At 46.8% G+C, this 13,336-nt stretch overlaps 1 protein-coding gene across 1 annotated transcript in view; it reads left to right on the forward strand.

The window, feature by feature from the left end:
- Positions 1–1,758: 1,758 nt before the first annotated feature.
- The window catches only part of LOC121615822 (FERM, ARHGEF and pleckstrin domain-containing protein 1), a 53,285-nt gene continuing 41,707 nt past the window's right edge, over positions 1,759–13,336 (forward strand). The window contains exons 1-2 of the mRNA XM_041950276.1: positions 1,759–1,943; positions 5,397–5,603. Coding sequence (XP_041806210.1) covers positions 5,424–5,603 — 180 coding nt within the window. The 5' untranslated portion in view covers positions 1,759–1,943; positions 5,397–5,423. The remainder of the gene's footprint in view (positions 1,944–5,396; positions 5,604–13,336) is intronic.

Genomic DNA, 13,336 nt, shown 5'->3' on the forward strand with positions numbered 1-13,336 from the left:
AATCAGCCTTTGTGCCATCTCTTCTCTCAACCACATTGTGCCAGAAATCCTCCTCACTAATGCAAATGAAGTGAGGCTAAGTCATTGCATTGTATGCTGCAAAAAAAAAGAGCGTCTTTCAGCTGTTTTGTGTCTTTGAGCAACCCAAAGAATCTCTGGCAGCTCCGGTGGACTCTGATGCACGACCTCTGATCTCCTTGGATCAGTATTACTCTGTGTACTAAGAAAAAATGCGCTCCAATCTGTGTTACTATAGCTGCAGAACAGGTTACACATACAGCCAGGAGGGGGCAGAGTACAGGGCATTACCTACTCCCACTGGTTAATATAAATAAGACACAGAGTCAGTTTGATTCAGGCAGGTACTTGTTTGACAGTATGTGTACATTAGTCAGAGACTCTGGACTCCTGTAACACATTCCTCCATTTATTTGCCACGATTGTTTAGCATCTTGACTCACGCACTGACTTCTATGTTTACACTCTCTGGGAAACCTTAAGCAGACCTGAACTACAGCATGGTGCCTGCAGAAATGATTAATGGCACAATATCTTAATAGAAATTTTTAGACCCCACTGATTCTCCGGTGAATTTTAATCCCATTGATTTCTGACACTGTATGTCAGGCTGAATTTTCTATGCTTATGTGTATAAAATGATGCACAACATATCCAGCACTTCCATCTGATGAAGTGGTGCAGCTATGAACATAATGGATTTTTACCAAAGAAACATATACTGTTAGACAGTGTGGAACAAGAGGATTTTTCTGACCGTAGAACTAAAAGAAGGGGGAAAGCTGCATGTTCAAGGGTTTAACTCTTTGCAACATAACAGTAAAAAGGACACTCAGTACATTAATATGATGCACAGGCTTATCCCTGTAAGGCCCACTGTTGCAAAATTACAACAGCACTTTTAGAAAAATTGGCAATTGTTTTTTATTTGAAAAGACCATTTTACATAGTCAGCCGGTCCTGATGTTTAACGCTGCAATGCTATTGAATGGTAAATGTGTTTTTAATACAGGGCCAGCCATCAGGCCACAAACTCACACAACCTGCAAACTTTGGGGGTATTTAGCCTTACATGGTTATAGAGGTGACACAAACCATACATCTTATTTATTACATTTCATTTCATTTTAGATTTATTTATGTATTTATCCCTAACTACATCTAAGAGGGTCACAAGATGATTGATGGAATGTGAAAAAAAAGTTGTACTTTCTCTTTTTAGATTTCTCAATTTTTTGCTTTTTATTTATTCGAAAGTCTGAACTTTTACCTCGTCATCAAAGGCGTGTTGTCAGATTTTCTCTGGATCTCAGTTATTGTAATTATTGATACTGGTATTGGCCCACAAGCTTTGGCATGGTAGGAGGAGTGTGCTCCCTCACATCCATGATTTACAAGTGATTTGATGTATATCATAGCAAAAATTTTCTTTTTTTCTCCCTCATGCTTATTTTTTCTTCATTGTATTTTTTGTCTTTGCACTGTTGTTGTTCTGCATTAATAAAACAACCTACAAAGTGAGGTGAAAAGTAAACTTCGCTTCACTTTGCGGGGTCACATTCAAACAGCTTGGGAGCCGCTTGCTATTTATGCGGCTCGGGTTGTTCCAGCTGCCGCCGCTAGATGATGCTGTTGCTCCGTGTCCGGGCGCCGCTAAGAAGGTGGAGGTGCAGCACCTCCTTCATTGTCTGAGTAAAGGCACCGGGAGTGGATCCGCCGCTCGGTTCAGTGTAATCCCGTCTCTCCGCGGCTCACTCGCTCAGTCGTCCGCCATGGCGACCGCAGAAAGCCTCCTCCCCGATACGAGCAGCGCCTAAAACTCCACCCGGGCTCCTCGTTAGTCACCGCCGCTGGACGTGGATGTGATATCTCCTCTCAGCTGGGAAATACAGACGTGTGCATAAGCGTGCATTTCCAGAGAAGCGGTAAGTATCGCGCAGCAGCAAGTCCTCTCCCTATGTGCTCTTCGGGGGGAAGTGATTCAACTTGTTTGAGGAGATTAGGGTTAAGTCCTGGGAGTATCTTTGCCGTGCTGTTTTTGTGATCCTGTGGATTTCGAGGGAGGGAAATAACTATCGCTCCGCGTGAAAATCTTCCATCTGCAGCCAGTGGCCGTCCTGTTCGTCCTCCAGTGCGACTCGCGTTGCGCGCGCGCAAACACACACACACACACACGCACGCACACACCGTCGCTGCGTGGATGCGCGCGGGCGCCGCAGTCGCTGCTGCTCGGTTGCTGTTAACGCTCCGCGTGACGTTGGAATCATCAGATGCGGGGAGGAAGTGTGCGTTTTTCTGTCCGTCCCTGAAGTTTCCACCGGCTGTCCATGTGAGCGCAAGCGGTGCGTTCATGTCACATCTACTGTACTGGCTCGTAATGTCCTGAGGATTACAGCAGCCTGCTCTATTAACCTACATTACATGACTGGTGTGAGTACACTGCCGGGCTGTGTGAGGTGGGTCTGCACGGAGGGGAAGACCTCACCTCACCATTTCATCTGCTCTATGTTTCTCACTTACCATTCAGGTTTAAATGGCAGCCATGCTCCGGCTCCAGCACGAATGCATCTTGTTTGTAATCATTCTTTTCACACATGATCACATGTCAGGGTGCCAGTAATTCAGTGGGAACTTCTAGTGATTCATACAATGCGTGCCACACCCAGGTATCAGTGTCTGTTGCAGAACCCAGAGGAAATGGAGCTCTTTTTGTTTTGGGAGCTTCCCTCAGGTAGGCAGCAGCTGGCTGCATCAGCCTTGGCCTCCGGCCGTTCAGCTGTCACTAACGGATTCCAGCTGTGCAGCGTTGGGCCGCACCGAGGGGCCCCGTGTGCCCCCGGGCACAGAGGAGCCACTGTTGTGACCCTGGGGGACTCTGTAAGCCGGCAGCCACAGCCCCATGTTACACACTTGTGGGGAATTTCAAGCAAACAAGTTCAAAGGCGGGGTGATTTACCCTGGGAAACACTCAGGGGGCTGTAAACGTCCCTCTGGCTCTGTGTAGTGGGCGGCTGTGCTTCATGTCACACTCCGGCCCCTGGAACAAGGTGCCAGCTGTACAACTGGTGACTGTTTTGTGTGTTTGTCTGAAGCTGAGTTACCTATTCAGCAGAGCACACAATCCTAGACTCATGAGTGGTTGATAAATGATCCCCGGTGCAGGGGAGGGTATGCGTTGGCTGAAATAATCACTGTCTCAACTCTTCGACCGTCCTCTGTTTCACTGGGGCTTTGTTTGAAGAGTGTCTGGTTACGGGGCATGCATGTGCAGGTCACGTAAGCCCTGAATTTACAGACTCGGCATGAGACGCTCACCAATAATCAAGCCAGGGGCCGCTGAGTGATGACGGTATGAGGATCAGATGTCATAAATGACTCGACTCGGACTGAAAAATGTGCCTGTTTCCATTCACGCCCCCCTGTGACAGCAGTTAGTCTGGTTTCCATCAGCCCAAGGGAGCGTTACCCCTCTGCATTGCTCTCCAAACTCTTTGGCTCTTGTGGTCGGGGTTTAATAGCTTTTCAGCACACCTGAACCGGCTTGTTGAATCCAAATCCTTTTGATCCCTTGTTTTGGCCTAGCTGTAAGCTATCAAAGTTATGAGTAAGTTCATGGGGAAGGACGGAAACTCAAAGAGCACGGCATTCAAATGTGTAAAGCTTAGATGAATTTTTTTGATTAATTTAATAACTAATTGCTTTTTACTAATAAAAAGCAGGAGCACCAAATAAGGACTTGAGTGGGGATTGGTCTGCTTTGGAACTCAACACATCTGGATGTTTTGGAACCAGCTGTCAGAGCACAGCCAGTGTTGATCGTTAGTTGATCGATCTGGATAATTGATCAGTCGCTGAAGCTGTTCACCAAGCAAAAATGCCAAACATTTGCTGCTTCCTGTCTCCAGAATGGGAGAGCTTGCTGCTCTTTCTTCTTTTATATCACTGAAAACGTTTTGGACAGTTGGTCGGACAAAACAAGCAATTTGCGGACACCAGCTTATTTATCACGATGAATTAATTATAGACTAATTGGCTAATCAATTAAACAGCAAAAATAACTGATAATTAAATGATGATGAAAATGATCTTCAGCCCTGCTTGATGCCTTGTGACCATCATCTGACAGAGTTTTGTCTCTCCGCCGTCCTTGGCCTGTTTTCTCCGTGCACTCTGCTGGATTACATTATCCGCTGCTTTTGAAATGCCTTATTCAGCTTTCAGCTTAAACTTGGCAGCGGCCGTTCACCTCTGCGGCGGCTGAACAACTGCCCGACGGCCCCAGTGCTCCGACGAGCCACTCGGTGAGGTCTCGGGATGACATCAGCCCGCTGGAATGTGCAGTGAAGAGGGAATTAAGCGGGACAGCGGGGCCTTGGGGCATCTGGCTGCATGCATGCGGGGGGGGGGGGGGGGGGGGGGGTGGACAGTGGCCTGCTTGTGCGTAAACCCAGAATGAATGAGTCCACGACACAGTCCTCCACCTGGGACACGGACACAGAGGCACATTATTCTGGATGCTGCACCTCCAGGTTGATTTGACTCTCAGACCTCCATTGCTGGAAGGACCCTCATAGTCAGATCACCCCAAAGAGCGACACGGCCATTTATTTCAACTGTTATCCATTACTTTTAGCCAACTTTCTCACCAGTTAATCCATCAGTTTTGGCTGTTTTTCACCAATCATGCATTACTTTAAGCAAACTATTAAAGCTGTGAATTCATCACATTTAGCTAAGTATGTTGTCTCTTTGTTGGGATATAGGAAAAGACTGCGAGGCTGACTGTTCTATGTAAGCCTGTGCTGTGTGCCTCTGAAAGCAGCAGAATAACAGTAGGACAGTGTGGTCACACCTGAATCTATTCTCTTTTGCTGTTTACTCACCTTCACTGCTCACTCAGCTCACATCTCTTCTAACAGTGTCTCCCTCTGCATTTGCCTCGATGCCCTTGAGACCTATTAAAATGATGCCTTGATTTCACGACTTCCTGAATCAATTATTATTGTATTGACCGTTTGATTTTACACTCTGGCATCGTGATTCGTCTGTCAGATCAAATTAGGGCTGCTTGATTTGTGCCTTGAAATCAAGAACATGCTTGGATCTTTTTTTTTTTTATACAGTAATTGGTTCTCCCACAGGCAACAATTATCAGCCATTAGCGGCGAGTGCAAATACTGCATTTGCAAATGCTCCGTTAGTGTGACACAGAAGGTTGCGCAGCCTGTCCTCTGAGCCCTGATCCGTTCATTGCATGTCACCTGCTCTAAGAGGACGTTTTGTGTGTGTGTGTGTGTGTGTGTGTGTGTGTGTGTGTGTGTGTGCAGGTGCAAGCGAGAGTTCGCCTCCCTGACTTTCCTCTCTTGGCTTGTGTGCAGGCTGTGCGGTGAGCGTTGCGGTGCATCATGGCAGAGTCGGACCCAGAGCCAATTTCCTCTGGAGCCGGGCAGCGTCTGGGAGCCCCGGAGACTCTCGGCATCAGTACGTTGGACCCCGGGCACAGACCCCCGGCCATGCCCCCTGGGCGACACGTCACCATCAGGGTCCGTATGTTGGACGACACGGAGGAGCTCTTTGACATCTCGGTGAGTTGTTAAAACCCGCTCGCCCGGCTGCGTTTCTTGATGGGGATACTAATGTCGGACTAGGACTCTTCATTACTGCACAGTAGCCAGGAAGCATTTCCCGTTTTCATCACAGCAGCAGCAGTCTGGTAACAGGTTGGCATGGCAACTGCATGATGTTAAGTTGTTGAATGCATGGATGAAATTGGAGGGATCCTTTTAGTAAAGTCACAGCTCTCCCAGTTTATTGTGGTGGTATATAGTCACCGCTTCCTAATCTCCCAGACTGTCTCACACCTGTTCTACAGCTGTCATCTATTACAACCCATTTTTTCCTTCCTCCGCCGCTGACGGCCTCTCTGGATATCCTTTGGAAACCACGGACGCCGTGATATTTCACACTTCTTCCCCACATGGTTTTGTTGATGACGTGCGAGAGGCCTCGCGCTTTCTTAGATAATGTGGTGGAAGCGGGCAGGTGCACGAGACAGGCACCAGTACTTTTTCATGTCTTTGAGTGAAAAGAGCTGCTGTTTGAATTCCATTCATAATTGCAGGACTTGGAGGATTAACGTTCTCATCACAGAGATCTATATTTAGACCTTCTAGTCAAAGCCGTTTGCACAGAAGAAGTTGAGCTAAGATTAGGTGCTAATTGTGAATTTTATATTATAAGCTGATAATATTTTAAATGTGAAATAAAGACATATTTAAGCAGGTAATTTGCAGATATCTAAAATTTTAATATCATTGTGAATATACGATTTACTCCTGCTACCGTTTGCTAAAAACTGCAGCGCCCAGCTGTTTTAGGAAATGACTGAGCTTGATGTTTTAAAATCACGCTTCATGTTTGTGACCCATTTTAAAAGATTCACGTCTTCATTAGGCTCCAGTTGACTCGGGGCGACAGACGGGGTTGCTTAGTTAGTCGGAATATATTAACAGACGGTCCAGTGCATTGTTGGTTTTGGTGACTTTGAGAAAGAAAACTATAGAATGACATCAGTATTATCCTTAAGGGAAGGAGTTGATGAGCTACACGGCACACTCTCCCCCAGCATTCCTTGCGGTGTTTTGGAAAGGTGTCCTCAGATCTTGATTTAATGGCAGGAACATGGGGTGGAGTGAGTAAAAGGACTGTTATTTGTCTTAGAATAGAAGAAGCGGCCACATTCTGCGACCACAGTCCTCCCTGCCTGGAGGAGAAGAAGGAGATGAGCAGATAGAGGAAAGTGGAAAGTGGCGATGGAGGGAAACAGATACAGCAGCAGCCACAGAGGACCCGTTTAATGTGTATGAATGGGGCTCGGCACAAAAGCTGCTGAGTTTTACTGACAGTCAGTGAATGCGCAGTGCAGGCTGGATGTGTCCTTGTGGCTGTTTCCCAAGGCAATATGGGTAAATGTTGCTCCTAAAGCTGGCGGCGGAGCTCCCTGTGCATGATCTTTCTACTGGTATCATGTGTTGTACTTAATACTTAATGCTGACTAGATTCTCGCAGTGAGGTCCCGTTTGATTGCCCTCATTTAACCCAGATTATTTTTTGTGTTCTTTGGATTAGGCGAAGCGTTAAAACTTCATTGTTTTTGTTTTATGAGATAAAGATTCTTGGGTACTCACTCTGCGCACGGTTTTTATGTGCTTATGTGCTACGTCTGCTGTTACCTTTGTCTCTTTTCGGGGCAGAGCAATCAGGGGGGGGATTTTATTCAGCCTGCTTCAGGGCTCGTAATCTGCAAAAAGCTGCAGTCAAGCTCTGCACTCCAGGGCTCTCTGAGGAGATATCAACCTCGCAGTTTTGTAAGCTCACAGTAGATTTTATGGGGTTTTAGTTTTTAGTGTTTAAGACTGCTCCACCAACCAATACACACGCTAATGCTTTGTGTTTTTTGACATGACACATGTCAGATTTCGTCTCATCCGTCTTTGTCTCTGTCTTCTTGTTTGCAGCGGAGTCAGGTTTCATATAGTTTGATACACGTACAGAGATCAGGAAAACAACAGCGCTGTCGCTTAGAACGAAAAGCTCGGCAGCGCGATCCTGTCGGAACGAAGGCCTGAAACATGCTCCACGCGAGTACGCCGACGCAAATGACGACGCCTGGCCCAGCAGGCGCAGACGCTCGCAGCCAACACACTCAACCTGTGCTCTCACACACCGGTGGAAGTAACAAACCGATACATTTCTGTGGTCACAGTATAATTTCCTCCTTCATTCCTGTCTGAAGAGGTGACATAAGTTTGTCTATGCATGCAGAGCTGCAGTGATGGTGGCCTGGAAGCAGGCTGGGCACACACAGGCTGAAGATGCCGCTCAGGAGAGGCTTACAAGAGGCCCTTGCTAACAGAAAGCTTTATTCATGCTCAATTGAACACACATTATGTCCTCTATCTCAAGTCAGCACGTGAGATCAAAATCTCAGTGGGCTTGATAATGTTCCTGCCTGGAGGTGTCCAAGGAGGACGCTTTCCTCAGTCATCGACACACAATCCGGGCGGAAAGATCTGTTATCTTCTCAGCAGAAAAGCAACGAAAAATAGGCATCATGCCCGAGTTTTCACATGCAGTTCATTGTTGCTGTTGTTCTTGAAAAACGTCTTTGTCTATTTACCGGCTGTTTGAAGCTTCTTAAGACAGACGGAGCGTATTATACCGCGGATGTCTTGAGTTGAAGTTTAGTCCCCTTTGAAGGCACAGGTGCCTCAAAAGAATTCGATCTGGCAGGGATGTTTGGATGCTCGGGGCAAGTTGCTTAACTTCAGCACTAACTTCATTTCATTTACATCAGCTACATCCCACAAATCTCTGCTTTGTTTTTTTTTGTTGTTTTTTTTTGGTCCAGCTGCGATGGAGGAAGCTCAGATCCTGCTGATATTAATCTCTCCCCTGCAGCAGTGAAGGAAGATAACTGTGCGGTCTACAAAACACGTTTGTCAAGCAATTATCTAGTCTTTCATTCCTCAACAGGTATAACAGGATGCAGTATTGTTCGAGTCGTGACAGTTTATTTCAGGCAATTTTATGGACGGTGACTCAGTGCAGGGATTTTTCTTTTTACGTGTCTCTTTAAGAAAATGTAAAACACCTAACCTCGCCGTGTAACCGATCCCGAAGGCTTCAGTTCCTGTTCCTCTGCTTCAGAGGGGTAAGTTTCCAGCTCAGCGGGCAGAATATCAGATGGCTGAGAAACAAAAAGTGGCCTTCGAGCCATCTCGTGGGTCACATACCATGCTGTGGCCTACTTAGCACTCTGGCTGCGAACACGCTCACGTTGATGCTGATGATGTTTGGCTGCACAAACATGGGCAACTGTATACTAGCGTTGATTAAAAAGCACGCTTGAGCCAAAACAGCGGTCTGTTTGCACCGTCTTGTTATTCTCAAATGAAGACGGGCAGCTTGCTTCCGTCCGTTTTGCCCGTGCAGAGTTCAGCAGAGCAGGAAATCCAGACTGTGGCCCTCCGTCTGTCTTACAGTCCTCGGGCCAACGTCCGCAGACACCGTCTGTGCTGATGTTTTGACGCTTACGTTCGCTGATGGCTGGTGGGAGCTCTCGCAGAAGTTGCCTGTGGAGAGTGGGGATTGTGGCACGGATGTAGGGGTGAGGAGACGGGGGATGGGATGATGAAGGCAGAGGCGGGAGAGGAGTCGTGCTCATTCCTGTGAATGAAGGAAACGGTCAGGCTCCATTAGCCAAAGCTTACCGCTAGAATACTAACGAATACGTGGAATGTTCCCATTTAGCCCTGACATCAGCAACATAGGCGCCCACCGTTAGAAAGTCAGACACATCTCTGTCATATTGCACTGCTCCTTCTGTTCCTCCTCTCTAAATATAATGAGCCACTGAGGACTGGAGCCTGTCCTCTCCAGCCATCGCTTGGTCCATTACAGTCACGGTACAGCCCCCTTTTAAAAGGCCTGCCGTGCAGAGAAAAAATCTCCAATTCATTAATTACAGAACCCTTCATCTCTTGGCATTTTCATTTGCTTTCCATATGAGATTTTTACCCAGCACAGTCTCATTAAACTCCAATATATTGCTTTTGCTTTCCTAATTACAGATTAAGTCTACAGCAAATTAATGCACAAGTAAAACAAATTTTTGAGCCACGATCGGCTGGTCCAACACTTCAGTCCAAAGTAAAAGATGCTGTTAGATGGATGGCCCCTTGTGGTTCCCGGACGATTAATCTGATTGACTGTTCCTGTGGTGCCACCAGCAGGTCAAGACTTTCACCTTCCAGTAAAATATCTAGTAACTAAAATAAACTGCTCAGCTCCTTTGCTGATCCTCTGACTTTCATCATGGCTGGACTAGTTGTCAGCTATTAAATTAATAGCCAACTATTTTGATAATTGGATGGAAAAGATGTTAGCTTTGAGCCCAGCGTGCCTCTGTACCCGAGCACAGCCTCGCAGAGCTGCTAGCACGGCTGTAGACTCGTTGTAGATCATTAGCACGACGACTGAGAGTAAAGTGTTCTCAGCACTGTTTTCCGAGCACAGCTTGGCGCAGGTGGAGAGCATCAGAGCTGTGTGTGGGGGTGTTGATACTCTCAGCGTCAGCTTTTGATCCGTGAGTTCAGATTACAAATCAGCGGATGAAGATGAACGTGTTTCGGAATGCCCCTCTTAGCATGTTGTTGCCCTGTGGTAATCCATCATTATAACATGTAACAGTCTGATCGGATTGAACATGGAAGCCTGACTCACTCTGTAGGATATGCAATGTAAAGCTCTCTCACCATCCTGGCATGGCCACTGAGTCACTATTAGCTACGGAGTTCATGTGACAGCGTGTAATTCATCTCTTACTGAGAAGCTGACCACGCTGTCTGTGATCTCGATGCATCACTCCCATGGCTGGATCTATAGTGTATCACGACCGTATCCGACATTCGTCACAGCAGAGCAGATGCAGAGGCGTGCACGGACTGAGATTAGAGATGATGCTTGTGACGAGCGACATTCAGCCTATATTGGGCCGCAGAAAAGGCTCTAATGCTTGAGGATGTTTTTTCATTTCCCTGTTCCCATAGCCAAAGCATGTTTGCATCCGGAGAAACCAGGGCGGCAGGGACCACCCAGGCTAAAGGGGGCTCTGTCGCAAATGGATGCGTTAGAGCCAGACTCTCGCACCAGTCCAGAGGGCTTTCTGTCATCCCACCGCTCGCCACTCCTTTCACCCATATGCTGTCGCCCATTCGCTGCGACGGGAAGCAATTAGAACAGCTCCAGTGTGCCTTGTTGTCAGCTGAATGGCAATGAGGTCCTGACTTAATGAGTAGAAACATGATGAAGGGCTTCTTTCAGCTCTGCCTTCGCCAGCTTCTGCATGGTTGTTCAATGACTGACTGACCGGCAGCGTGGAGGAGGGGCTGGGATGTTTCTGCTCTGTTTACACCTGCGGATCACTGACCAGATGCACACGGTGACAGTCGGCTGTTAGAGGGGCATGAACAGCAGCATTTTCAGCACCGATCTGAACATCAATTACTTAATTAACTGAATTGGCTAACTGAATTGGCTAATGAGCTCACACTGGTCAGAGTATTAAATTTGACATTTGTGGTATTGTCTGTAGGATACAATACGATTAATTAATTACAGGAATCTGACATTGTTAAGAATCTGCCAACCATTGATATTTTTCCTCATAAAAAGGAGCCAATACTGATGCTACCAAAGCTTAAATGATTAGCTGATTAATTGATTGGTTACCCATCAGAAAATTAAGCAGTTGCTGTTTTGTATTTGATCATTTTGGCCTCTTAACTGTGAGAATTTGTTGCTTTTCTTTGTCTTATGTGAATCGTAAATTGAAAATTTGGTTTTGGACTGTTGGTCAAACAAATAGCTGCATGATGGCATCACCCTGACATTTTATTGATCAAACAATTAATTGATTAATGGAGAAAATAATCTTCCGATTAGTCGATAATGAGGGTAATCTCTACAGGGGAGCCGTGGGAATATCCTGCTTAGAAGAAACAATCCGAGAGTTAGGTGAGACTCCACTTGCATGGTGCAGTGAATATGAGGCTACAGCTAGCAGCCGCTCATCTTAGCATAAAGAGCGGAAACAGGGGGAAGCGGCTAGTCTGGCTCTGTCCAAAGGTGACAAAATCTGCCTCTAAAGCTCACTAGTCAACACCCACATTTTAACTTTAACAACTTGCCTCTCTTCATCACTCTCACTTTACATAGTCTTCTGTTTATCACGCAGTAGATTCATATCTAAACCACATATTTTTAGAGAGGAAATCACTCCTGGTTTGTAAGCATTTGCTTGGATGAATTTTTGGTGCGCGGGCTGTGAGAATTAACATTAGCTGGCAGCATTACACTCATTTTAGCTACGCAGTTCAAGCTCACATGTGCTGTGTGTGAAGAAACTCTCCGCTGCATCTTCTGCAGCCTTGGCTGAGCACAGTGAGACGGGTCAGCGTGATTGAAATTCAAGCCACGTCTTATTTGTACACATTATAGACCGGGAATATCTCCAGTATCTCATGTTTCATGTTGCGTATTTCCAAATGCGACATGTGGACTGTAAAGAAAGCCGGAGTGGGAAAAACAGTCTCGTCTTGAAGCGGTGCGCTAAATCCTGTTAAACTCAGAGCTGCGGTGGGGACACGGTCTGCTTCCCCAGCCTCGCGGCGCTTTAGGGGGAGAACTGACAGAGTTGGTGGTTGAATGATTTGGGCACAGAGGATGATTTGGCACCAATATTTCCTAATGAGCTGTCATTGGCTGAATAGGAATACAAATGGGATTTGATTGGCTGTTAGAGCATTCGGGAGAATGAGGCAGCAGCTATGCAGCCTGAAGCAACGGCTCCAACTCTCTCCTACCTTTTACACCATGTCAATGAGTTTTCTAAACCCATTACTGGCACTCCCCAGTCTCTAATATGAGTCATGCACGAGTAACAGCGAGATCTACTTGTATTAACTGTGACTGTGGCATTCCTCTAATGCAGGTGGTCATTTGTAGGTGTAGGCAGTGCGCCTGTGTTGTGGAGAATGGATTTGAAAAGGAGCTGTGCAGGAGCAAAGATGTGAGGAGATGGTGACCATGGCAATCTTCCCCTCCCCCCTCTGTGGAGTACGCTTGTCTTTACAGAGAGTTGTGAATGAAAGGATTGTTCGAGACAGTGTACAGATAAATAGCGCCTCTCTGATTTTATCTCCCATGTCACCCGAGAAAGTGTTTGCAGCCTGACGGGGGAGACAATCAGAGAGAGGCCTTGATGCAGCGAGGAGGCTGGGAATTACTCGCATCCAGGCATCTGATGTTTGTCACTGCTGTCTGGTCTGCTAACATATCACATTTGTTCACTTTTGGGAGCCTTAAAATAGAAACATTTCTTGTTTCTGTTCTCGGAGACCGCGCTCCCAATGGTATTGCTTCAGCCCACTTAAATCTGTTGTTGTTCTCTCTGTTATTCTCCGTGGCCTCCTGCCACGGAAAAGAATTATTTGTCGTTTATCATCCCTCCCTCTGCTGCTAGAAAGCCCCTCGTTGGCACGGCCGCCGCGACCTTTGAGCTGGATACGCTCCCTCTGAGGTGGTAGTTTGGATCCTCGGATATCTCTCTCTCTCTCTGTGAACATGCATGGCCATGAATTTCAGCGCCCCCGAGTTCAGCTCTGACAGGCCACATGGAATTGCGCCGGTCTATGTGTGGGTTGCCATGGCTACGCATAGAGGTGGATGAGGAGCGTCTGAGCCGGTTGTAGTGCTG

The sequence above is a fragment of the Chelmon rostratus genome, chromosome 13 (genome assembly GCF_017976325.1).
Source record: "Chelmon rostratus isolate fCheRos1 chromosome 13, fCheRos1.pri, whole genome shotgun sequence".
NCBI classification, from domain to species: Eukaryota; Metazoa; Chordata; class Actinopteri; order Chaetodontiformes; family Chaetodontidae; genus Chelmon; species Chelmon rostratus.